We start from the raw sequence: 27,077 nt of genomic DNA, 5'->3' as shown, positions 1-27,077 counted from the left end.
GAGAGAGGGAGAGGGAGAGGGAGAGGGAGAGGGAGAGGGAGAGAGAGAGGGAGAGGGAGAGGGAGAGGGAGAGGGAGAGAGAGGGAGAGAGGGAGAGGGAGAGAGGGAGAGGGAGAGAGAGGGAGAGAGAGGGAGAGAGAAAGAGAGAGAAGAGAAGAGAAGAGAAGAGAAGAGAAGAGAGAAGAGAAGGTTAGAAAAGAGAAGAGAAGAGAGCAAGAGTTTTTTCAGCAGATGTTCAGGTAATTGAAATCTCCTATTATCACTTCCTCAGGTCTCCATGCCAAATTGGTGCTTAGTTTACCAAACTCTTCATTCCTTTCTGTCTACTCTATTATAATATTTCTTTTTTCTTCTATAGATCATTTAGTCAATCAAGCAATCATCTCCCAAGTGTGTTCTGCCATCTTCCTCCCTCTGACTCTTTGCTTTTCTCATAAATATATCTTCTTGGTATATAATGATATTGATTTCTTCCTCATTTTCCTTAAAAAAGGGTAATCCTTTTGAATAAGGAATGGGCTTTCAAATCTACCATATCAGAGTCATTTTTGGTCCCAGAGGGGCCTTCTAAAGTCTCAAAGGTAACTATAAGGTGGAATCTGTTGTTTCCAGTGTCTTTTCTGTGTGATACATATTTTGGGCTCCCTAAACTTGGTCACCAATATATCTCAGCAGACATGTGGAAAGAGAAGGCAATGATGGTGTAGGAGAGAGCAGACACTGACCAAGCCAAAGTGAGGAGGTAGAGAAGCTTGGCCATTGCTCAGGGGACCAGGCAGTTGGTTAGTTTGGCACATGAGGCAGAGTGTGGCTAAGTAGTAGTGGAAGATAAATACAAAGTCGACTTGGCATCAAAGAAGAGAAAATCTTGACTACCAGGCTGAGGGCTTGGATTTTACCCAGGAAACAATTAGCTTCTGAGCAGGGGAATGAGATAATCAGAGCTGGGCCTTAAGAAAATAAATCTGGCAGCCGCGTGTAGGATGCCTTGGGGGTGGTGATGGTGTCAAGAGCTGCCCAAGGAAACCCAGTTTAGAGATTATGGAAGAAATTTGGTGGAGCGATGATCATTTAGGGCCTGGACTAGGGTGGTGGGAGTGGAAACAAAGGAACACATGTCAAATCGAAGGACTGGGAGGTTGAGCTCACGTGGGAGGAGGATGGCAGAGGGAGGAGTCAAAGACATCCCAGATCTCATATCCAATATGGGTATAGGTGATAAGTGCATGGTTGTTCTAGGACTAGACAGAAATTGGATGGAGGAGGGAGATGGTTTTGAGGGGGAAGATCTGGTTTAGATGTGATGAGCTTGACAAATGGAAAAAACATGGCGAACACAGCAATTGAAGTGATTCGTTCTTCCCATGTCACATGTAAAAATGGAGTCCAAAGTAGAATATTGAGAGGAAATTTCTCCTGCTTAGAGGAAAAAGTCTGAAGTTGGAAAACGAAGGCAGCAGATGTGTGGTCGGTGAAAGAGAGGATGACTGAGGAAACAAAGTTTTGATCTTCTAAGTATATCAGTTCATTAAGCAATGAATGGCAGCTTTCCACCAAATCCCTAGCTTAGATCTGAACCCCGCCCCCCAATATGGGGGAGAGACAGATTTTTCTACATTAAATCAATTAATCAAATAAACATCATCAATTAAAACTAAACAGTACAATATTAGGTAATTTGAATTCTAATTGGATAAAAGATTAGGGACTTTCTTTTAGGAGGTGAATAACAAAAATATATTCCCTGAACTCAGAAAAGGAGGTGTCTCACTCTCTCAAGTGTCTGTAAATCATTAAAGGAACATGGAAACAATAACTGATCATTCAATATGGGGCCAGTTTTTAGCTAAGATACATAGTTTGCTTGAGATGTAAATTCGTGCAAAAACTCCTTGTATTGATCTTTGGCGCTGATGGCTTTCTGGTCAGCATAACCCCAGTCCTAGGTTCAAGGTTTCTAAGCAGCAGCTGGAGGGGTTCATCTCCCAGCCATCAGGACTAGGTTCAAACAAGAAAATAAGGGTTTCTCCCAATTCCCACAATTCAGTAAAGTTTCCTCCTAGGACAGAAATTGGATTAGCCTTACAATTGACCAGAAAAAGGAACTTAGTGAGCTCCAGAATTGAGTCACACGATGAAGTTGGGGTGGCTCACTCACTTCCCACCATCAACCACTTGCTGCCTGAATTCCCTCAGATGAAATCCTGAGCAACTGTCACCAATCATGGTGGTTTCACCCAACTAATAAGAGAACCTCCTTCCTCTTAGTCACTGTGAGGGATTATAGGAGCAGAATGCTTCCCATACAGTCAACACACAGGCACTGTTGGTTGGTGGCATTTAATTTTCTTTGTTCTTCCTGGAAGAGATAAGTTTACTTCATATTGCTGTGATATAAAACAAACCATTAGTAAACTTATTTATATATTTTTTTTAAAATAAAGAAAGATGTTCCAGAACCCTGCTGGGTTCCACAGCCATTTAGTTGTATGGCCCATGGACCTGCAGTTGGATCTATAGCAAACTTTTATACTAGCAATTAAAAACTGCCAAAGCACATTACAAATATGATTTCATTGTAATCCCACAAAGAAACCAGGGATATAAGAACCATTATTATCTCCATTTTACAGATGAGAAAATTGAGGGCAGACAGAGGTTAAATGACTTGCTCAGGGACACATAGTAAAGGTCTTAGGCCGGCATGATGACCCTGAACAGGAAGAAAATGGAAATATATACTCAAGAAAGTAGGGAGGAAGATGGCAACTTTTGGTAAGATATCCACCAACCACTCACCCCGCCAAAAACACTCTAAGATCCCTAGCCTTTAAATAAGACCACCATAAGAACAGCTGCATTTATCTGCAAAGCCCTTTGTACATGTGATCCCATGTGATATTCTAGTTTGAGAGAGGCAATTAAAGGAAATTAATAAGGGCTATGGAAAGAAAGATAAAAAATTAATTGGAAAATGAATAATCCTAAAGAATAAGTGGGTCAAAGAACAAATCATCGAAACAATCAATTTCATTTTTTTAAAAAATGTTTTATTTATTTAAGGCAATGGGGTTAAGTGACTTTCCCAAGGTCTCATAGCTAGGCAATTATTAAGATTTGAACTCAGGTCCTCCTGACTCCAGGGCCAGTGGTCTATCTACTGTGCCAACTAGCTACCCCAAATCAGTTTCATTCTTAAAGAGAAAGACAATAATAGGACAATACACCAAAATTTATGGGAGGGGAAATTTATATTTTTAAATGCTTACATCAATAAAATAGAGGAAGAGGAGATCAATGAATTGGACATGCAACTGAAAACAACTAGAAAAGGGACATATTAAGCAAACAATTTAAAATTCCCAATTAAACACCACATTGAGAATCCTGAAAAGTCAAAAGAGATTAATAAGATTGATAGAAAATCACTGAACTAATAAATAAAATTTGGAGCTTGCTTTATGGAAAAAACACAATAAAATAGATAAATTAATCTGATTTAAAAAAGGAAAGAAGAAAAACCAAATTACCAGTATCAAAAACGAAAGAGGCATATGCACTACAAATGAAAAGGAAATGAAAACAATTATTAGGATCTATTTTGCCTAATTACATACCAATAAATCTGACAGACTAAGTGAAATCAAGGAATAGTTAGAAAATATAAAATCTCCCAGATTTAAAAAAAAGAGGAAATGGAATATTTAAATAATTCCTTCTTAGAAAAAGAAAATGAACCAGCCATCAGTGAACTCCAGATGTGTTCACAAATAAATTCCACCAAACATTTAAAGAACAGCTAATACCAATACTATATAAACTATTTGAAAAAATAGGTGAATAAATACAACCAAAATCCTCTTATGACACAATTATGATGCTAATACTTAAACCAGGGAGAGCAAAAAAAGAAAAAGAATATTATAGACGAATTTTTCTAATAATATTGATGTGAGCATTTTAAATAGATTATAAAAATATAGCACAAGAATCATACATTATGACCAATGGGATTTATTCCAGAAATGTAGGGCTGTTTCAATATTAGGGAAATTATCAGTATAATTGATTATATCAATAACCCGACCAATATAAATCATATGATTATCTTAGTAGTTGCAGAAAAAGCTTTTGACAAAATACAGTACCTATTCCTATTAAAAACACTTAAGAGCATAAGAAAAATAGAGATTTCCTTAAAATCATAAATAGTATTTATCTAAAACAACCAGTATGCCTTATTTGTAATGGGTTTAAGCTAAGAGTCTTTCCAGTAAGATCAAGAGTGAAGCAAGGATACCCATTATCTTTTTTTTAATATTGTTCTTGAAATGTTAGTTATAGAAATAGGACAAGAAAATTGAAGGAATTAGAGTAAGCATTAAGTGGTTAAGCGACCTTATGCAATATTCTGACCTCATTGGCCTCAGTTTTCTTCATTTCTAAAATGAGGGCATTGGATTAAATCAGGGTTCTTAACAAAGGTATGTGAATTTTGTAAAAAAAAAAAAAAACCACAACCCTTTTTATATATAACTGGTTTTCTTTGCAATCTAATTTTGTTTCATACATTTTAAAACATTATTAAGGGAAATCCATATGCTTCACCAGACTACCAAAAGCATGTATGACATATAAAAGAGATGAAGAACTGTGGAACTCTCATCTCCCTTCCACCTTAAGAGATACTAGAAAAGGAAGGAAATTAATCTAAAATAAAAGAAAATATTCACCTGTGTAATAACAAAAGCCAAGAAGCTTGGTTATGGAAAACGTCTGCCAAAAGAAACCACCTTCTCAAAGGATATGAACAGGTAGTTTTCTGACAAAAGAAATCAAAGGTATTTACAGTTGTATGAAAAAAAAAATGCCCCAAATTACAACTGATTAGAGAAATTCAAATTAAAACAACTTTGACATCTTGACTTAGACCTACTAGTTGTTTAATATTAACACAAAAGAAAATGTTGAATGTTGGAGGAGATGTGGGAAAATTGGGATACTAATACATTGCTGGTGGAGTTGTGAATTGATCCAACCCTTCTGGAGTATAATTTGAAACTATGTCCAAAGGGATATCAAACTGCATACCCTTTGATCTAGCAAAATTTATTACAAAATATTTTTGTATTTTTACAAAATATTACAAAAATGTATTACAAAAATATTTATAGCAACTCTTTTGAGTTGCTATATGACAAAGAATTGGAGATTAAGGAGATGGTTGAACAAGTTGTAATATATGGTTATAGTGGAACATTTATTTTATTAATAAGAAATGACGAACAAGATGATTTTAGAAAAATTTGGAGAGGCTTACATGATCTGATGCAAAATGAAGTGAGCATAACCAGGGCAACACTGTACACAGTAATAGCAATATTGTATGATGAACAACTGCGATTGACTTAGCTATTACTAGGAGTACAATGATACAAGATAATCCCTGAGGACCCTTCCCTTACCCCCCTTCCCTTCTCTTCCCATCTTTTCTTCCCTTCCCTTTCCATCTCCTCTTTCCTTCTATTACCTTCGCTTTCCCTTCCTTCTTCCCTCCCTCTTCCCTTCCTCCTTCCTCCTTTCCTTCCTCCCTCCCTCCCTCCCTCCCTCCCTCCCTTCCTTCCTTCCTTCCTTCCTTCCTTCCTTCCTTCCTTCCTTCCTTCCTACCATCCTTCCTTCTTTCCTTCCTTCCATCTTTCCTCCCTTCCTCCCCCCTTCCTTCTTCCTTTCTTCCATCTTCCCTTCCTCCTTCCTTTTCCTTCCTACTGACTGTGTGACTGTGGGACACTCCCTTAACATCTCAGTGTTCTAGACCACTCTCTGCAGAGTTGCATGCAAGGAAGGTCTCTGGGAGTTTCCTATATCAAAAAGGAATAGGTGCAGCCCCATGGTATTGAGTCAATAGGGATCCCCCAAGGAGATCTGGAGGCTTTTCCTCCTCCATCCCTGAGCTCTGTGAATCCAAAGAATGGGGAAACCCGTGCTGTTCCAGCTCTGGGCTCTTGGATGAGCTTGAGGTCTTAGTCCATGAATAGGTTGGATCATCAAACCACATGATTTACTAGCTAAAAAAAGCAGCACTCCTATGAACAGAATTTTTCTGGTTTTGTTTTGGCCTCCTGTCATGGGCATAGTGTGCTGACTTATGAACTCAGTGTCTACATCGATAAACTTAATGACAGCTGACATGTGTGGTTTCAGGGATTTGTGTTTTCAAATTCCGAGCAGAAGGATGTTTTAAACCAGATGCCTATGTATATGCTGGGTTGGTCGTGTTTAAGATGCACACACACAGAATATGTTCTGTAAACAACTCTATACATGCTCTATCCCCCAAATAGAAATCTCCTCTCCAGAGATAAACACAATTGCAAAATCACAGGCAGAATATGCCCACAGACTCAAACATGCTATTGACTGAAGACAAACTGTGGGCTCCCATCCCACCCACTGCTGTCAGGGCTCGGCAGAGGTGTTTCACCGCAGGCCCTTGACACACAATAAACACATGTAAACTTAACCAAGTGGAGGAAATAATCTGACATAAACAATGGAAAAATTGTTCTCAGAGGATCATGCTCAGCCTTCTGCAGGAAACTGAGAAGGGGAATGTTAACATCCAAGTATAGTCCAATTGGCCCCAGTGAGAGCATTCCATTGCTGGCAGGGGCCATGACTCTTGGTATTTGGGCAATGGAGTCTAAGACCTGAGTTTGAATTCTGAGAAGGGATGATGTCTCAAGTCAGGCATGAGAAAATAGCCAGAGTAGAGTTTATTCCTGACCACTATCTCCTTCCTAGAGACTCTTTCCTCCCAGGGTTTTCCTGACCTATGTCTTTCCTGGTTCTTCTCCAACATGGGTGACCAGTCTATCTCAGTCTCTCTTCCTGGATCTTCATATAAGACATACTAACTGTGGGTGTCTTCCAAAGTTCCTTTCTGGGTCACCTTCACCTCTCTCTCTCTCTTGGTGATCAGATCAGCTTCTGTAAGTTTATTTATTATCTCTGCAGGTGACTCTTTTCCTATATATTTAGTTCCAACAACTACCTAGCAGATTATTAACCCAGACATTCCCTGAGCATTTGAAACGCAATGGATCCAAAACAAAGCTCCTCATCCTCCTTGTATGTCCACCCCTTAAACTCCTTCTCTGATATAGACTTGACTATTTCTATTAAGGTAAACAACATCCTCCAGGTTCACATTCTTGTATTCACTGTCAACTCCTCATTCTCTCTCATTGCATCTATTCTGTCTGTTGGATCTTGTTCTTTCTGCTGTGTTCATGGCATGTCTCACATTGCAGACTCTTTTCACTCACAACCATGATGTAGGTTTTGACCATCGTGGCCTCTCACTCTCACTCCTGCAATAGAGTCCTCATTGTTTTCATCATTCTTCTATTCTAATCCACCTTCTGTACAACAGATAAAATGAATTTCCCAAAGCACAGGTCTTTGGAAAGAGCAGTAAGAATTTCATGAAGGATTCTTTGCTAGAGAATCTAAATGTGCATCCTTTAAAATATTGATAAAAGAGGGGGAAAAGTTGAGAGAAAAATAGGTAAAAAACCCCTGAAATTAAGAGAAATTGATTCTCATGGAAATGAAACCTTTTAAAATTATGTCTGACTAATAATGATTGATAATATTTAGGGAGAAGGTACAATGGGGTCACCTTTTCTGTAAATCTCATCCCCTATAATGTATTCTTTTGTAGGCTCTGATTTGGATTCAAAATATTTAGGATCCTATGAACCATTGGGCCATGTTGAAACATCATCACGTTGTGCATCACGTTGTGATGTGAGAGCAGGTGGTCTTAAGCTGGCATCTGAGAATGTTCTTTGACAAATATTTTCAGTGGGGTGTAGTGGTACAGTCCCTGCTCCTAGGTGGAGATGGAGGCTGGCAGATCTCTTGAGCTGTATGTAGTAAGCTGTGTTTCCCAAGTATCTGTACTAATTCAGATATCAACAATGGTGAGCCCTCAGGATTCAGAGGTCACCAGGCTGTCTAAGGAGATTCTCAGATGGAGAGGGTTGAAACTTCCACACTGATCTGGATGGAGAGCAGGCTTGGGAGAAGCCATTGTATTTCCAACCAGAGGGAGGAAGGGAGACAGAAGTTTTAAAAATATAAAAAATTTATATAACTTTCTTAATTATATATATTTATATTATATATCTATTTAAAAGGAATAGTAAATTGTACTATTGTATTTACAGTTTCTTGCATAATTATCTTTTTATTTTGCTATATTATGGAAATGTTTTTAGCCCATAAATTGAAAATAACTAATTAATAAAAAATTAACAACATAAACATGTGATAACAGATTTTTAATATTGTTGATTTCCTTTATAATCCTGTGTATTTTATTTCATACATTTAAAAATATTCTTGTGCCATAGGGTCCACAGGTTTCACTTCACTGAGTCCCCAAGAGGACAAAGGATCCCCAAAGGTGAAAAGATCTAGAAGAGAGCTTAGAACTCATATAGTCTAATGCTTTCAGTTTAAAGTGGAGGAAAAGTGAGGCCAAGAGAAGAAAGTAACTTGTCCAAGGCCACATAGCTAAGAAGTGGCCAAGCAGGATTAGAAGTCAGATCTCCTACTCTAGACCGAATACTATTTCTTTTGATTCTATCACACTGGTTTTTAACATGGCAGGTTTTGATTTTATTCAATGGAAAACATACATTTTTGCCAGTTTTCTTATATTTAAAATTTTGATGGTAGGGAGGTGTTAATAATAGTGTTAATAATATATTAATAATATCCATAAGGAAAGGAAGGCTATGACATCATACTTGCTTAACTTGTTGCTTCAGAGGTAAAACCATCTAATGATCCTTCCTCAATTTCTTTCTCCGCTCTCTTGGTTTATTCAATCTCCCTACACGTGGCTTAAAGAAAGCCAAATCATGTGACTCTTAAAGTTTGTTTTCCATTCTCCTTGCTGGGGCAAGGCTGTCCTTCTTTCCATCATATTGTGGGGAAGGATAAATGCCTTTTAACTATTTTTCCTCTTTGCTTAATCCTGAGGATTTTGTTTTCAGTGAAAAGAACTGGTTTCCAGTGAGACTGAATGCACCCAAGTCTAATTTTTAGTGAATACTTTTTTCCATAGTGACGACCTCCCACATTTTATGAAAACATCCATTTATCCTGGGGACATGGGGAGAGTTCCAGTCCCATTATAGTTTGTTAGAATAAAAGAAGCAGGCCTCAGTGGCTATAGAATGGGGCTCACCCAGCCAAATCCTGAAGTGCAGAAGGCTCACCCTTGGCTTGGGTTTCATTTTTAGAATTTTGCTAGAGTGTTTCTCAAGTGCTTTTGTTGCATTGGGGTCCTACCATGCCTGGCTAGAATGAGATCCATAGGCTCTCCCCACCTCAAAGGATCCCCCACCTGGCTCATTCTAACCATTTCATTTTATATAGTTATTTTGGCCAACTCAGCATTAAGTCCAATATAAAACTGTGTGTGTGAAGTGGGATTTATGGCTGGAGACATTTCCTGAAGTGGGCAGGGTTTCCCTCTGGAGAAAGCATCTGGTTTGGCGATCTGGACATTGCTCTGGGCTATGATCACATATCTGGATTTTGGTTTTGATTTGTAGCCAGTCAAAAGAATTTTATGAATGGCCTGGAGTAAGATTTCACTGACTGGCCCAACTTAGAGACCTGTTCTAGTCCATGGGGAATATAGAGACCCTCTCATCCTGAATATTGTGAAAGCAAGGGACTAATCAGATGCTGAAGTTTCCATATTTATTATGCCATCAAAATATCTTTGCTCTTTGCCACAGAAGGAAACCTATCAGTTTGTCCAGACTCTTTTCATTTTTTCCCTTTTCAGCACAATCAATGAAATCCCTACCCTGGGATTTTTTGACACTATAATGGAAACCAATGGAAGTTGGGAATTCTGGGAGAAGTTCTCAAGCAAAAAGGTTTATGTTCCTTATGAATTCTTTAACTAGTGTTGAGGAAGGCGTGGAAAAGTGAGCCAGCAGGCACCTTCTCCTCAAGGACAGGCAGCATTCTGCTGAGCACCAAAAGTCCCCAGGATCTTTGTCCATTGAATCTGTTTTGGGAAAGGCCAAACTTTATTTTCAATTTAGGCATACTACTTTCTCACAAACACAAACCTGGAATATTTTATCCTGAAGAATTTCCCAAGTCGCACAGACCTACCATAAATATTAATAGAATTTCAATAGGTTCTTGTTGGACCTTAGTGTTTAATATTCATAAGTCTTATGCAGCTAATTCAGTATAATGCATGGATATGTGCTTTCTCCCCATTCTAGAATGAGGAAATATACACAACTGGCAAAAGGAGTAATTGAGGAGAACTGGGAGCCATGTAATGATGTACTGAAGGCACCTTAGCCAAAGGTAGTAAACCAGAGAAGTCTTCAAGTGAGATTATCTCTTCAAGGAAAGATTCTGGACCCACTAAAAATGCAAGCTGATATAAAGCCATCACGACATCCCAAGGTCAGGAGCTAGAAGACCCTGGAGTCCTTGACACCCAGAGGTGACTTGCCCCAGATCAACCAGATCATCCACCACAAGATCTGAGGTCTGGAGCTGAAAGGATCTCAGAGAGAAGGAAACTGAAACCCAGGTCACACAGGCACTGCAGTGAGATTTGAACCCAGGTTCTATGCTCCTGAGCCAATGCTTTTTTTTTCCTGACACACTCTGTGAAAGCCAGCAAGGATATTTCTCATGTATGTTCCTGGAGCTCAGGTATTTGTTTTCAAATTAATTTGAGGGTTTTTAAGCAATTCATGTTTTATGACCACTTCTTCTGCGTATGAAGTAACTGTGAAAAAACCCCTACAACCTGAACCACATTGTTCAAAATGGGATTTGTGAGTCTGCTGTGATACAGGGCAGAAGTGGTTTAGAGATCAATGTTTTGTGAGTTTAACAAAATAACTGTGTATATTATAATTTGGTGATTCAATTCAATCCCAGAAATATTCAGAAAGTGCCCACTAGGTGTTGCGTGCTGGGAATATGAATTTATATTGGAAAGACTTTAGTTGGAGACAATTTATAGTCTTTGGAGGTTTAATTTTGGAGTGGGGAGATAGAAAAGTGAATATAAGATAATTTCAGTAGGAATGAAAACTTAAGAGTGTTTAAAAATCAAAACACCTACCATTTTATTTATTTTTTATTTTATTTTGCTTTTTGCAAGGCAATGGGGTTAAGTGACTTGACTTAACTGTGACTTAAGGTCACACAGCTAAGTAAGTATTGAATGTCTGAGGTCAAATTTGAACTCAGGTCCTCCTGACTCCAGGGCCAGTGCTCTATCCACTGAGCCAACCTAGTTGCCCCTTGCCTACCATTTTACTATGGGTCTAAACCAAACTTTTGGGACATGTCTATATATCATGTGCTCAAACTTCTCTATCAGAGATTCTATCTGAACAGAGGTGAGATGTTTGACTCTTAGGATCCCCAGGAATGGGTACTAGCTCTTGGACAAAGGTGATAGAGGATCCTCAGGAGCTGAGGGATCATGTCAGAAGGACAAATGTCCTGCTAGTTCCTTCCAAATGTAGTGTAGCTCAGAGACTAAAGGTCATTGAGAAATATGGAATTCATCAGTCTCCTTTCTTGCTGTCCAACTTCCCAATTTGGGGGGTATTGATAGGGTTCATCAATGTCCAATTCTGATAGGCAAGAGGAAGGACGGTTGAGGATCAGTATGGAAATTAAGGGTCTCAGCTGGAGCCCAGTTGATCTTTAAACAAGTATTAGAAAGTCCTATTTTCCACAGGAGAAAACAGTGGAGTCTTTTGAAGTGCAACCCTGGAGACTGAGGTCATTCCAGGATCTGCCTCATTAGGAGCAGATGGATCCTCCCAAGGGGCCACCAATGGCACCAGAATTGGAAGAACACTTGCTGTTACCAGTGGGAAGATCACCTCTAGTCCTGAGCTGAGTGACTAGGGCTGCTGACTCCCATCTCAATGGGCTTTCCCATTACTTCCAGAGTAATAATCATCACAATTATCAATAAAACATCAATCTTACTTTAAATGTCTTAAGGGAGGCACTAACAGATACCTCATTGACTTTGGAGATGACTAATCTGCTGACTCCATATTGCTCTTCCTTGACTGCTAAGTAGGAGACCGACATATTTATGTAAATTCTGACGGAAAGATGGATGGCCTAATGTGAGGCAACAGGTCTAAGTTTCAAGGTGGGGGGCATGGGTTCAAAGTTCTGCCTTTGATGCCAATTTTGGGCAAATAATTGAATTCTCCATCTAAGTATCTTCATCTGAGAACAATAACACTTGCATGACTGAATATATAAATTGATCCTTTGCTTAAAGGATGCCATGGGGTCAATCTGTGTCTATACCAATGCCATTAAAGGTGCAAGCCCACTCCAAAGGCCACCTGAGATCCCCCAACTGCTGGAGGTGGACCCAAGTCCAGGATATGAACTCTCTTCCACACTGCTTCTTGAGTCATTGATGATCCTAGACCAACATATTTATTAAATACAGTGGATTAATCAAGTCTTGTGTGTGCCTTCTAAAGGTAGTGAACTGCACTGGACACTCACCTGGATAAGGCTGGACCAGGATCTCCCTGATGTAGGGAAGTCCCAGGTGGGAAAACTCCCTCTGCCATTGCAGATTGCCACCTTCTCTACAATAGAGAGGCTGAGAGAGCAGCCTCAAGGATTGGGAGACTTAGGGACTTCTACAGGTTTGCTCCATGGTGATGAATGTGAGAGGCAGGACATGAAACGAAAGTCTGGCGGTCTGGTAGTTAGCTCGCTATTCACTCTACCACACTGCCTTTCCTACTTGGCAGGCCTCTATACAAATGCAACAAATTCATTCAATTTATTCACTTGTAGGAGCATGATACATACTGAGGGAATTGACTCAGCCTTTCTTTTGACCTTCCCTCATTGCCTGGTTCTGAATACAAAAATAAGCAAATTATCTTTAGGTAGAGACAAAACATATGATAAAGTTCAGAACCACAAATAAATAAATGAGTAAGAAGTTGGGTTAAGTGATGCCCATTTGCCAGGAAACAGAGGGGAGGAAGAGGAGGAGGAAGCTGAGAGGAGACAATGCCCCTGGAGGACAAGCAAATCCTGCTCAGGTGGGTCACTCGTCAGGTAGGTGAGTGACCCAGACAAGGCTCTAACTGCTCATCTTCATATTTCCTTTGGGGCAGTGGCACCCTTCCCTTGCAACTGATTGTGGTATCCATTGGCACCCCTGGGAGGCCACCAGCTTCTCCATGGGTGTTTCCCTGTCCCACATTGATCTCCCATGAGCCTTGAATCCCTCATTCCATCTGAGAAAAAAAATCTGTCTTTCATAGATCTTCCTGTTGCTAAGGGACCATGCATTCATTCAACGAGCCTTTATTAAGATACCATGCATGTCAGGATAATGCTGGGGATACAAAGACAAAACAAAAGATAAAGTCTGTCCATAAGGAGCTTACATACTATTGAAGGGAATTTTTTAAATCTGAGTTCATGACTTCATTGGAACAGGTTGATTCCTGATGAAGAAACTCCCTCTGCCTGCACAGTTCACCAACTGTTCTCCAACTTATAGTCATGGAGAATGGCCTAGAGCCCTCAAAGGTAATGACTGGTCACACAGACAACACATTTGAATGTGAACCTTCTGTCTTTGAGGCCTATTTTCTATCTACTAAAGCTATGCTGCCTCTAGACCAAGTCTTCTCCAGACTTGTTATGCCTAATCTTGGAGAAAGCAATAGGCTCTGAGAACACCAAACTTCAATTTCTGGCATAGGGGACACTCTTCAAAGGAAAGTCGAGACTATGTTGAGAGGAGGTGGTTGTGAGTGGGCTGGCCCTCAGAAAAAGCCCACAGGAATAGTAGCATAGAATAGTCACCACAGAAGGAGGTCATTGGGTCAGGTGCTGAGACCCTTTGACAATGGTGGACAGCCTACATTCACATCATGTAAGGAGACCCATGGGAAGTGGACCATGCATGAGGAGTGATCTACTCATGGGGGATTTATACAGAGACTGAAGAGAAAGTCCAGGATGGGTGGACAGAGATGGGGTGCCCCTTGCTTTGCTGAGAGGAGTGCCCTCATCAATAAAATCATGGATGTGGACGGTCACTTTTGAGTTATCCTCTAGTTGACAAATCTTTGATGAGAAGCCGGGAGCAGTGAAGTCATCTAGTAAGTAATGATGATTATAATAATGGTAATAATGATAGCCGAATACTCTATAGTTTTCCAAAGCACTTTTGCATTCCTCTGAGTCTCATAACAATCCTGTGACATCTCTCTTTATAGATAAAGAAATTAAGGCTCACAGAGATTCAATCCCTTGTCAAGGTTACTGAGAGTCAGAATTTGAACTCAGATCTTTTGATTTCCATTTAATTCAGTAAATCTGCAATTCAACAAATATTTATTATGTACCTACATGAGTAGGGTACCATGGAAGAACCCCTTGGAAAGGGTTCACTCTTTCTGTCCTGGTATGTTTTCCAAGGATGCCAAAACAAAGTGTTGTCAGAGGGATGAGCAAAATGCTGAGTTCTGAAATTTACTCTCAACAGAAGGTGTAAAGGCCACAGAAGGAAGACTAGCTTTGCCTCTGAAACTTGTCTAAATCTAAAATGGGCATTGCCACCAGATGGCAAGCCCCTTGGCTGGCCTCAGAGTTCTGCCCACATACACAGCCACCTTTCTGGAAGGCACTCTGTAGAACTGGGTCCTAAACTCCTTAGTTCATCCCGTTGGAGGGATTCACAAGCAATAGTTTTCGTTGGGATTAGCTTGGGGTTGAAGGAGCCCAGCCCCAGCAGTTACTGTCTCACCTCCATCACAGGACTCTAGCATGGAAGAACTCACTGCTAGTAAACAGGCATGTGGCTCCAATGATGAAGAAATACACTTAAAGCTTCCTTTTTCCAACACTTAGTTTTTCTCTTTAAAGTGGAGCAGAGATACTTTTCTGCATCACAAAATTTCAGCTATTAAAAACTGGCCAATCATCCCCAGATGCTTCAACCAGTTGGCATATGATATGGTCTGCCCTCTAACCATCCTGGCCATCCTGAGTCACCCAGAAACCATCAGGGCTAGATGGCTGATGAACTGTCAACAGTCATGTCATTCACTTGACCCGCCCCCCTCCCCCGATGCCTGGGATACCCAGATAATGCTCATAAATAGAGATGTGGTCAGTCACTTGGCTTTGAGGAGCTGAGAGTCACCAACTGCAGTCCTTCTGGTGCAATGGAGGACCACCGACCTTAACATTTACCTTGCCCTTGTCTGCCTCTGAATGTTTCCTGGCCCCAGCATCTGCCCTGCTGCTAGGCTCTGCAATCTCCAGGCACTAACATCTGACTTGCTGCTGCTGCCCACAGACTCCTGGGTCTTGCTGTTAGCCCTGCTGGAGCACCTTTAGGATTTCTGGCTCTTGCTATCTCACCTTCAACTAAACTTACTTCTGTCTTTTTTCTCTTCCAATTCAAGTGTGGGATTCTTGACAGCAGGGACTGTCTCAACTTTTTCTCCTCGTATCTCCATCCTTGTCACTCATTCATTCATTCATTCATCTTTGTTCCTATAGAAGCTAGCTTTGTAGAAACCTGCATACAGCAGACAATTAAAAACTTTGTTAAACCGGCTAACCTGGGACAACTGGCTGCCGGTTTCAAACTGGATCCAGTTACAAGGGACTGCCTTGTCAGCACACATGTTTTCTCTTAGCCCTCTCCCTTGGAGCCTGACAGGCATGTGAAAGAACAAAACTTTTAAATCCCGGAGTAAGAGATGGATGGCAGCAGCTCCTTCCCTATGATGAAGATGTTCCCCTGGCCTGAAGGCATCAAACCCAGGTGACCAGATGTGGCAGAGAATGATATCACAGAATGGATTTCCGAGCCTGGGGAATTATTAATTCTCCAATGATGTCAGAGCCAACTTGGCCCTGGGGATTAGGAAGCCTTGTGAAGCTTGGGACCACCTTATGGTATCTCACCCAGAGAACTGCATGCCAGGCTCTCTAGACAGGTTGAACAAGTGTCAGTTATTGTGGCTATTGGTGTTTCTTATATTATAATGACAGTGTCTAATACAGGGCATTGCACTTTCAAGTGTCTGTGGAATGGGTAACCAAATTCATTCAATTGAGCAAGCATTAACCAAACCCCTATTACATATCAGGTACTAAGTCAGACCCTGGGCTACATAGACGCTAATTAAATAGTTCTGTAATAGTTCAGGCAAGAAGTGAGAAGGGCCTGAAATAGGGTGGGGGACAATGAGAGGTCTCTTTCTACAAAGGAGGTTAGAAATGTCTTGTTTGGTGGAGCCAAAATGACGGTTCAAAGCTAGGAAGTTCTTGGAGCTTTTCCATAATCAACTTTAAATGAAGCTTCTAAACAGACCTTGGAGTTCCAACCCACAAAAACAAGTTCTAAACTCAAGACATCATGAAGGAACTTCAGTAAAAGTCTGTCTCATGGGGGTAAAGGGGAGTACAGACCAGCATAGCAAGAGAGCTGGAAAGCCAGTGGGAGGTTCTTAGCCACAGTGCAACTCAGTTCTGGGCTAAGCAAGCCAGTGGTGCAGCAGGCCCTAGGCAAGGGTAAGTCAGGGATCAGACCCCACTGTGCTCCAGGAACACAGCAAAATTTTCTTTCTTTTTTTAATTTTAATCTTTCTTTAAAGCAATGGGGTTAAGTGACTTGCCCAAGGCCACATAGCTAGGCAATTATTAAGTGTCTGAGGTCACATTTGAACTCAGGTCCTCCAGATTCCAGAGCTGGTGCTCTATCAACTGTGCCACCTATCTACTCCTCAATTTTCATAGTGAGCAATGCCCCCCCCTCCAGGTGGTAACCATAAAAACTACTAGTCTGATAGGGAAGATAAAAATGCCTTCTCACAAGAGGAAATTAGTGACAAAATATCTATATGGAGGGGTTTTTGAAATGGTCTCAAATCCCAAAAGACCTCTTAGAAGAGCTCATAAAGGAATTTTAAACCCAAAGAAGAAAGGAAGAAGGAAAATGGAGAAAAGAAATGAAAATCATTCTGGAGAATTATGAAAAATTGACTGAAGAAAACTATTATTTGAAAGTAAAATTGGCCAAATGGAAAAAGAAATAAATTCTTTCAAAAAGAAAAATGGCCAACTGGAAAAGAAATCTAACTCATCAAAAAATAAAATTAATCAACTGGAAAAGGAAACATAAAAGCTAACTGAAGAAAATAAAACCTAAAAATTAGAAATGGATAAATAGAAACTAAAGACTCTATAAGTCACCAGGATTCCATCAAACAAAACTAAAAGACTGAAAAAATAGACAAAAATTTAAACTACCTTTTAGGAAACATGACCGACCTGGAAAATAGATCCAGGAGACATAATTTATGAATAATTGGTCCACTTGAAAAGCACAATCAGAAAAAGAGCCTGGATAATATCTTTCAGGAAATTATCATACAAAAATACCCTAATGTTCTAGAAAAAGAAGATAAACTAGTACTTGAAAGAATCCATTAATCACCCTAGAAAGATTCCCTAAAATAAAAACTCCAAGGAATTTTATATCCAAATTTCAGAATTTCAGAATTTTCAGCTAAAGAAGAAAATATTGCAAAGCAGTCAGAAAGAAGCAATTTAAATAACAGGGAATCATGGTCAGGATTGCACAATACTTATCGGTTTCAACATTCAAGGAATGGAGGACTTGGAATATGATATTCTGGAGGGCAAAGGATCTTGGGTTACAATCAAGAATCACATCCCCTGCAAAATTCAGTATATTCTTTCAGGGGAAAAGATGGATTTTCAACAAAATAGAGGACTTTCAAATTTACCTGATGAAAATACCAGGACTGAACAGAAAATCTGATCTCCAAAGAAGACTTAAGAGATGTGTAAAAAGAGAAACAGAAAGGGGAAAAATATTAGTCAATAAGACTAAATTGTTTACATCCATACATGGGAAGATAATACTTGTAACTCTTGAGAAATGTATTTATCTTAGGACAGTTGAAAGGGGCATATTTAGACAGAGGATGTGTACAGAAATTGATTGTGATGTGATTGAACTTTTAACTCTTAAATGTTGTATTTCTATTGACACAGTTGGAGGGAAGGTACTTGAAGAGAGGGTATGAATATAAATTGATTATAATTTGATGATGCTTATGGGTCTTGAGAATTGTGTTTCTAATGGGATAGTTGATGGGACAGTATTGGTCAGAGGGTATCAGCATGAAGTAATTATGATGTGATGAAACTTATAAATCAATCAATCAATAAATAGTACTATCAGGACAGATAAAAGAAGTATATCCACTCTGTCCAAGTATATTTCTTTTATCTGTCCTGATAGAAGAGAGGTATAAAATAATTAAGACATAAAAAGATGATTATTCTAGGAGAAGAAGTCATTAGAAGACAAATAATGCTACATGAAGAGGCACAAAAGTCCTACTATAGTAGGGAAAGAAGGGAGGGTGTGACCCCTGAGTAAATCTTACTCTCAACAGATTTAGCTTAAAGAGGGAATATCATACATTCCCAATTGGGTTAAGAAGTTTATCCTACCCTACAGAGAAGTAGGGGAAAAGGGGAAAGAAAAAGGAAGGTAAGACTCATAAAAAGGGAAGGGGAAAGTAAAAGGTAAAGTTAAAGTAAAAAAAAAGTAAGTAAAAGAGGAAAAGGAAAAGAAAATGGAAGAGGGTTGATAGAAGGGAGGGCAATTAGAATCAAAACACTGGTGAGGAGGGATAAGGGGAAAGGAGAAAGAAGAGTACAAAGAGGGGGTATATAGGATGAAGGGAAATACGGAATTACTTATCTTACCTGTGAATGTGAACGGAATGAACTCTCCCATAAAACAGAAACACATAGCACAGTAGATTCAAAACCAGAGTTCTACAATACATTGTTTACAAGAAACACATTTGAAGCAAAGAGATACACACAGGGTAGAGGTAAAAAGTCTGGAGCAGAATATATTATGCTTCTGCTAAAGTTAAACAGGGGTCGCAATCCTGATCTCAGACAAAGCAAATGCAAAAATAGATCTAATCAAAAGGGATAAGAAAGGAGAAAGAAATTGTAAGGCTAAGGTTAAGTAGTAGATGTATTTGTGAAATTTTGTGAACTATTCCTTATAATGCCCATTGGTCATTATAGTCTGAATATGGCTAAACAGGCTATGATATGAATCTTATGGAGCACCATTGTTCTGAAAGAAATCCTGAGGGACCTGACTTCAGAAGAGCATGGGAAAACTCGGAGGCGATTGTACACATTAACAGCAACTCTGTAAGATGGTAACTATGGAAGCAATTTCTCTTGGTGGTTTGGTGATCAAGAATAAAGAGACCTAGTCAAGAAAATGCTATCCACATCCAGAGAGGAAATTATGGATTCTAAATGCAAAGCAAAGCATACTACGTTCACTTTTAAAAAACTTAAAAAGCGGCATCTGGAGGTGATCTTCAGAAACTCAATGGTAACTCTTCTTTGGAGCTTCAAGGACTCCTCATCTCATCATCTGTGGGATCACAGACCTAAAGCACAAGTTCTAGTGTGTGTGTGTGTGTGTGTGTGTGTGTGTGATAGATCCCTCTGGCAGTCTATGGAGGACTAAGCAACTCTCAGAATAATTTTTAAAAATGAATAGATATGATTGCAAAGGAAAACAATTATATGAAATACAGTTAATTACATTTTTTCAATAACTTCAGGTTAAGAACCTCGGTTCTGGGGTCAGGGACCTCACATTTTCTAGATGAGAAAACTGAGGCCCAGGAAGGTAAATGGCCTGATAAGGCTACGTAGACAGTAAGTGTTGCAGTCTGGGTTTAATCCCAGGTCCTTGTATATATATTCTTATATACAAAATAGGCATCTGCAAAGCAAATTCAAAATTAACGCAATTTAATTTTTTTTTGACAGGAGGCCTGAATTGCTAGGAAGATTAGGAAAGGCCTTATAGGAAGCAGTGCGATCCAAACATGACCTGCACAAAGAAACAGAGACTGGAAAGGGCCCAGAGTCTCAAATGCCTCTCTCTGGTTCAAGGTCCAATTTTGTTATTTGATGACTGGGTTCAGCTTTTCAGGGAATGTTATTTTGGGTTGTAGCTTGATCTTCTTTGAATTTTAGACAATACTCTACTCTTTGATTATCTTCATTAAATTTTTACAATTGTAAAATAACCATTGGATTGCTCTGACTAGAATGCCTTCACATTTGATGGTCTTTCTATGGGTTCTATGCAAAAATCATTGCCTGGTACTGAAATTATAAAATTTAATCATGATACTCCATGAGCTTTGGAATGTAGAGTTTTTTTCCCCTGAGAACAATCTGTGGATTTGATAAGTCATTGCTCTGGCTACTCTAGCATTGAGGCAGCTTTTCTCATGCTATTTTTCCATTAATATGGTATTTAGGTATTTTGTTTTCCTTCTGAGGGAACCTCTGTGCATGATCTCTTCAAATGGTTTTGATTTGTATAGAACTAGTGAGGCAGTATGGCATAGGGAATGAGATGCCAGCATAGGCTTTGGGTTCAATTCCTATTTCTGATTGGAGCTATGTAACCTTGGTCAAGTCACTTAATCTCTATATGTCTTCCTTTCCTAGCTGTATAATGAAGTGGTTGGGCGTAAATATCCCTTCTATATTTAAATATGATTCCCACTAATTCAATTCAATTTTTGGGTAATTTTGTGTCTCAAAATGCTGTTCTCTTTTTCAGATTCTCTGTTTCTTTTGAGAACATGTCCTCTCTGTTTTAGGTGTATGTTTTAGGTGAGATGGAGGGGTTGATAATTACTGGGGTTTTAGTGATTTTCAGGAAAGTTTCAGATCCCTTTCTGTTGTGGTATTTACTGCTTTCAATGGGGTGCTCTGCACATCTTAGGACAGGTTAGACCTGATACCCATCTCTGACATCACTTTAGGGTCAATCCAGGGATCTCTGAGGCTGAAGATAATGTGTTGGTCAGTCCCACTCATGCTGATGCCTCCTCCTTCCTGAAGGCTGTAAGCATCAGTGAAGATGGACTTAAAAGAATCACTTGTAAAATGAAGCTTCAGAATGGCACTTTCTTATTTACATGGCAAGGAGGGCAAAGCTGGTCAAGAGTTTGTAAAAATCACCCAATAGAAATGTTGCCGGGGGTTCTAATGTTGCAGAAGTCTCTTTTGTAAATCAGATGTGATCCCTGACAACTGTCTTGTGACCATGGGTCTAGCAGTGAGTCGAGTTCATATGCCATAACTGAGTGTGGGTATGGCAAAGTTAGAGAAACATAAAGAAAAAAAATCAGACAAACGTCTGGAAGGGCTAATCACAGACCTAGGTCCATGTGCCTTCTAAGAAAACATGTGAATCTAGGAATGATCACCATATGTCATTGAAGAAAACAAGCTATCTGGAGATGGAGATGCAGAATGAGAGGGGCAGCTGTTGTTGCTGGGGGCTCAAAAAAGGAAAATAAAAGGTAAGTGTAGGAGAGAGTGAAGACATGCAGAAGCAATTTGGACCTGGTATGAGCCCTATGAGCAAGGAAGGTTTGGTCCTCTTCTCTTGTTGAAGGGGAATCTAGGAAGGCATTCTAGGTCTAGAAGACTATACCTTTGAGGCAAAGTGGGCAGAAGGTTCCAGAAGCGTGCTCAGGGTAATGCCATAAATGGAGAAGGCTGGGGGAGATCAGGTCCACCCAAATGGTGAAGTGTACTTAACTTTTGAACAATGACATCTAGGGCAGGACAAGAAGATTGGGGAAGCAGAGGTCTACCGGAATGGTTACCGGGAGGTCTCTTGGAAGGGAAACTGTCTAGTGTTTGTGCTTGGGTGAGTTCTTGTGTTTTTTGTTGGGCTTTCTTTAGGCCTGTCCCCAGGCGGGCCCAACTGTGTCCTGAAAGATAGCTACCCTGCTACATGCTCCTGTCCAGGTGGAGGGACGCCACCATGCCTTTGGAAGCAATTTACTTTAACTGTTTCTGACAACTCTCCAGAGAGGCAGGTAGAGAAAGGGCTTTGTGGGATGTAATGTTTGTCCTTCATTCTCGAGGAAGATCACATCAGGAGGTGAGACCATGACAAGCACATGAATTGATTTGGGGCTATACTACGTCAGCAGCCTCATTTTCTCCTCCAGAAGTATCTGGGTCCAGTGGCCAAATATGAATAAGGACAATTGGCGATGGCCCTGGATGTGAGGCAGCCAGGCTTAAGTGACCTGCTCAAGGTTACATAGCTACTGAGTGTCAAGTGCCTGGGGCTGGATTCAAATTCCTGTCCTCTTGATGCCAAGGCCAGTGCTCTATCCACTGTGCCACCTAGGAAGACCCTGAGTAGTGGACTGTAGTCAGCCAAGCCATGGACTTGAGGGGACTCCCATTCAGGAGCACACAGAACCAGACAGTGCTTTAGGGAGCACCCAGGTTGATCTGGCTTCAGTGACATCCATTCATTTGACAATTTGTCAGCCCGAATGCTTGCAGGGGAATGAAGAGTTCTCAGAGGCAGGCACTGTTTTCTGGCTTTTCCAGGAGGAGACCATGGTATAATTATGACAAACTTCCCAAGATTGAACCTGGTCCCTGTGAGCCTGAGGTTTCATGAAGAAGCCACCTATCCCCCTCATGGCGGGGGGGGGGGTTCTTTCCTCTCCACCTCTGCCACCCTCAGAATTAGGAGTCTTCTGTAGTCACGGCATCGTGCTCCATCCCTCATTACAACCTGAAAACCCAGAGACCTGGGCCTGGACCCAGAGGTAGCAGGGAGCCATCGCCCCATCCTTGATCGGTCTCGGTATCTTCAGAACTTGCTTTTCTCCATCATGTTAAGGTTTGCTGAGCACTGGATATCCATGGTCTCACTGGATCTTCATGACAGCCTGGCAATAGAGCTGCTATTATAATGCCCTTTTACAGAAACGGAGTCTGATAAAGGTTATCTTTGTCTCTGCCACCACTTTGGGGTCAATCCTGGAATCCCGGAGTCCTTGACCAAGGTCACAGAGCTAAAAAACAGCTACGGGAGGATCTGAACTCCAGGCTTTCGGACTCCAGAGATAACACTCGATGTCCACTAGACCCAGCTCCATTTTTGGCTGTTGGTCTGTTGGCTTTTCAAGCCCTTACTTGCCATTTCCTGATGCCCGATGACCCATCCTCATTGGTTTGTTTTTAGTTCTCCCTGGATCATCACAAGAGTGGCTGATAGCCTGACCCCTTTCTGTGGACAGTTCCCCGCCTTGTCTCTGCCTGGCAGAGGTCAGACACCGACTGGACATTTGAGAGGCGGGTAGAATCCAGAATTCACCCAAAGTGTGTACAAGAATGACATTCCCAGGGAAAACCCAAACCAGAACCTAGCTTGAGTCATTACTAATGGCTACAAGTAACATTTGAAGTGGCTGCTCCCTAGGGTCACTTCCTCGGGTCAGAGAGGGTGCCAAGGGGCCAGGAGGAGCTCCCTGCCTCTCCCCTGCTTGCTTTTTTCTTTGATGCCTTTTTGAGTAAAAGTAAGCATCCTTTATCTTCTATACTGCTAAGCACACCAGCATCCCATGAACATGCTTGGTCCAGGCCAAGGGAGTTTTAAGTTATGAGTAACATTTTTCTATGATCATGCACTCTGATAAAGAAACCACCCTTGCCGGTCAGTAATCATCTGACAATGTCCTGGCCAAGCTGACTCAATTCTTTGGCCTCTATGGAACCATCCTAGTTCTGCCAGGACAGCACACATGGAAATGAAGTGTCCTTGGGATATTTCTCACTCATCGATGGGCATAACAGTTTAGTCAAAGAAAATAGCATCTGTGGGATCACAAACCTGTGAACCTGACCTTCCCCTAGAGATGCATAATGAATCAGCCAAGCTTTTCCTAGCAAGTCAATTCTCACCTACTGGGGAAAGGGTGGGGCATAGGGTTCCCAGTCTGGGCCCTTACTCAGCATCATACCTCTCGGTTTTAGGGTTTAGTAACACTTTATATGTAAGAATCCTATCCACCCCCACCCTGAAAATTAAATAAATAAACATCTCAAATTGAATTAGGCTGAACATTTTTCTTCACATAGTGAAGTCTCATTCCTTATTTCAAGAAGCTTGTTCAGGGGAAAAATCAGCATGATGGTGGGGTTGTGGGGGAGGGAGAAAGAAAGTGAAAACTGAGAGTTACATTGAAATGGAGATGGAGCCACATTTAAGCAAGAGGACTTGGGCAGTTTCTTGGAAGAGAAATATTTTGATGTTTCAAATGTTCTGACACTGTTTTCATGAACTCAATAATGTAAACCAGGTGGTGAATGATTTTTAGAAAAAAAACAAAAACAAAACCAACTTCCCCAGTTCCATGGCACATTTTGTGACAGTCATGAATGTGACATGAAATTTCATCCCCTTTGGCTTGGAGTTAAGTGGAGGCTCTGTTCGGAATGGCAACACATAATTAAGGGACATTTTCCACAACCTACGGCCATCATTGTCATAGTATTTAAGAGAAATAATGGAACCACTGACCTATGTCTCGCTTCCTATTATCGATGGAGATGAAGCATATATAGGGATTGTTGGGGATGTACTTGGCAGCCCAGGGGACATCAATCTGTGTGCCAGCTTCATAAAACAGACCCAGAGCGAAACGGCAGGAATAGCGTACGGATGCCAGCTGTTGCTTCTGACTCTCACTAATTACTGTGGGAAAAAAAGGAAAAAAATTATTTTTCTTTCAATCGATCCAACTTAAAATACCTTATATCCTCTGAGTAAAGATGAATACAACAGATCTCAAAACCAGTGCCCCGAGTTTCTGTCCACTCTGTCTCATGACAAATATAGAAAAGGAACTTTAAGATGCTGTTGCCTCCAGTTTCTTTGCTGCATTATTTTTCAGAGATCTTCTAGACAATGAGAAATGCATCACCTGTCAATTTGCAATGTCTAAGCCCCACAGCAAAGCCCCTAGACTACCTTTTTTTTATTTTTGCAAGGCAATAGGCTTAAGTGACTTGTCCAAGGTCATGCACTTAAGCAAGCATTTGATTCGAACTCAGGTCCTCCTGACCCCAGGACCAGAACTCTACCACTACACCCCCCCAGCTGCCCCCAGACTACCTTTCTTGCCCCAGGTATGTACAGCCTCTAGGAGACCTCCATGGTGATACATAGGATACCTAATTTCCTGTTTCTGTGTCCTAATTCATAAAGACGCTTCTACCTCATCTCTGACCATTCAAATTGACCCAGCACTGAGACTATTGGCTTCATGGAGATTCTGATGAAGCAAAAGGGGCTTCCCCTTCTTGAGATCTTATCTGGAGTCTCTCTGTACCTTTCTTGGCCACCAATCACATGAGGAAAACATTGTTTCCTAGAAAAAAAGCATTGAGCTTGGAGTCAGAAATCCCAGTTCTAGCATCTATGATTCGAGTGACTTCAGTTTCCTCCTTTATCAAAAGAAGGGTTTGAATAAAAGCTGTCTTAAATTCCTGACTGCCAGGGCCTTCTTCCTCAAGCCTGGATAAGCATGTCAGCTTACAGATGCCTCAGGAGATAAGGACGATTCATGGCAGTCTTTGTAACACAATCCTGGACCAGAACTGGTGCTTAATAAGTGTTTGCTGACTGGTTGATGACCTGATGACATCCAGGCCCTGCCACTGATTTTTTACATGCCTTTGGGCAAGGATCTCTTCCCTTTTCTGGTTTCTGCTCCAATAATGGCAGGGTCAGGGATAGGAAAACCATTTACCTGCCTCTTAAAAATGCTTTTTATATTTTGAAACAAAGTTTTACTGCATTTAGAAATATAAAGACCTTCTTAGTTCCAGGACTGAATAAAGGGAGAGCCTAGGTTAGTCCTCAGGCCTAGTTATCTTATTCCCCCCCCCCATTCTAAAGTCTCCTTCATTTTTGAATACAATGAGAAGACATATCTTCTCTCTCCTAAACCTGCCTCCCTTGTGACAACAATGGCCAAACTACCAGCCTTAGGAAGGGAATCAGAAAGGGGCCAAGGTCCTGGTCCATGAAAGGTTGAAAAAAGATTGAGACTCTGCACTGGACTCCTAGACTTCTCCATCCCTTGGACCTCCTGTGTGGCAGCTCCTTCTATTCATCCTACCCTCATTTCTTCTCCAGGCCCACTGAACATCATATGGCAGGTACTGGAAATCCTTGACTCTCCTGGCTACCCTCTTTCCACATTCTCTAGCTCATTAGTGTCTTCCCAGCCTTTGGTCTCTTTTGGCTCATGGGGCTTGAGGATGGTTATTCTCTTAGCCATTTACTCTTTATTTGTGTGATGTCCAATTCCATCATTCTGACCTTGGTTTTAATGGGTAATGATACATCAAGAAAGACAAAGGAGGCCATGGTGGGGAGATCAAGACTGTGTCAAACTGATACAGTTCAAGGTCTGGTAGGAGCTTTCATCACCTCACATTTGGACTACTGCTGTCATCTGCTTGGAGAGAAATAGGGGCAAGGAGTCTCTGCTCACTCCAGACCATTCTCCATTGAGATATCCAATTGATCTTCCTAAAGAATAGCTCTGATCATGCACCCAATAAACTCTAATGGCTCCCTTTTACCTCCAGGATCAAAAGAGAATCGTCTGGCTTCCAAAACTCTTCACAGCTTGGTCCTTCCTACCATTTTTTTCTTTACGTACTCTATTTTTGAGCTCTTTTTTCTTCACATACTCTATAATAGATGACATCAACTTCTTGGCTGTTCCTCACCAAGACCTTCATCTCCTAACTTGTTGCACTTAATCTGGCTGTCCCCCATGCCTAGAATTCTCTTCTTTCTCTCTGCCTCTTGCTGCCTTCAAATATTTGATAAAAATTCACCTTTTTCAGGGGCAGCTAGGTGGCACAGTGGATAAAGCACCGGCCTTGGAGTCAGGAGGACCCAGGTTCAAACCCGGTCTCAGACACTTAATAATTACCTAGCTGTGTGGCCTTGGGCAAGCCACTTAACCCCATTTGTCTTGTAAAAA

At 40.8% G+C, this 27,077-nt stretch overlaps 1 protein-coding gene across 3 annotated transcripts in view; it reads right to left on the bottom strand.

The window, feature by feature from the left end:
- RNLS (renalase, FAD dependent amine oxidase) overlaps positions 1 to 27,077 on the bottom strand; it is a 209,682-nt gene that overhangs the window by 46,307 nt on the left and 136,298 nt on the right. For all 3 annotated transcript variants that reach the window (XM_074232246.1, XM_074232248.1, XM_074232247.1), the window contains exon 5: positions 24,596 to 24,769. In XM_074232246.1, the coding sequence (XP_074088347.1) occupies positions 24,596 to 24,769 (174 nt within the window). The remainder of the gene's footprint in view (positions 1 to 24,595; positions 24,770 to 27,077) is intronic.

This window comes from Macrotis lagotis, chromosome 4 (genome assembly GCF_037893015.1).
Source record: "Macrotis lagotis isolate mMagLag1 chromosome 4, bilby.v1.9.chrom.fasta, whole genome shotgun sequence".
Lineage (NCBI taxonomy): Eukaryota > Metazoa > Chordata > Mammalia > Peramelemorphia > Peramelidae > Macrotis > Macrotis lagotis.
The sequence above is the reverse complement of the archived record's forward strand: the minus strand, read 5'-3'. Positions and strand labels throughout refer to the sequence as shown.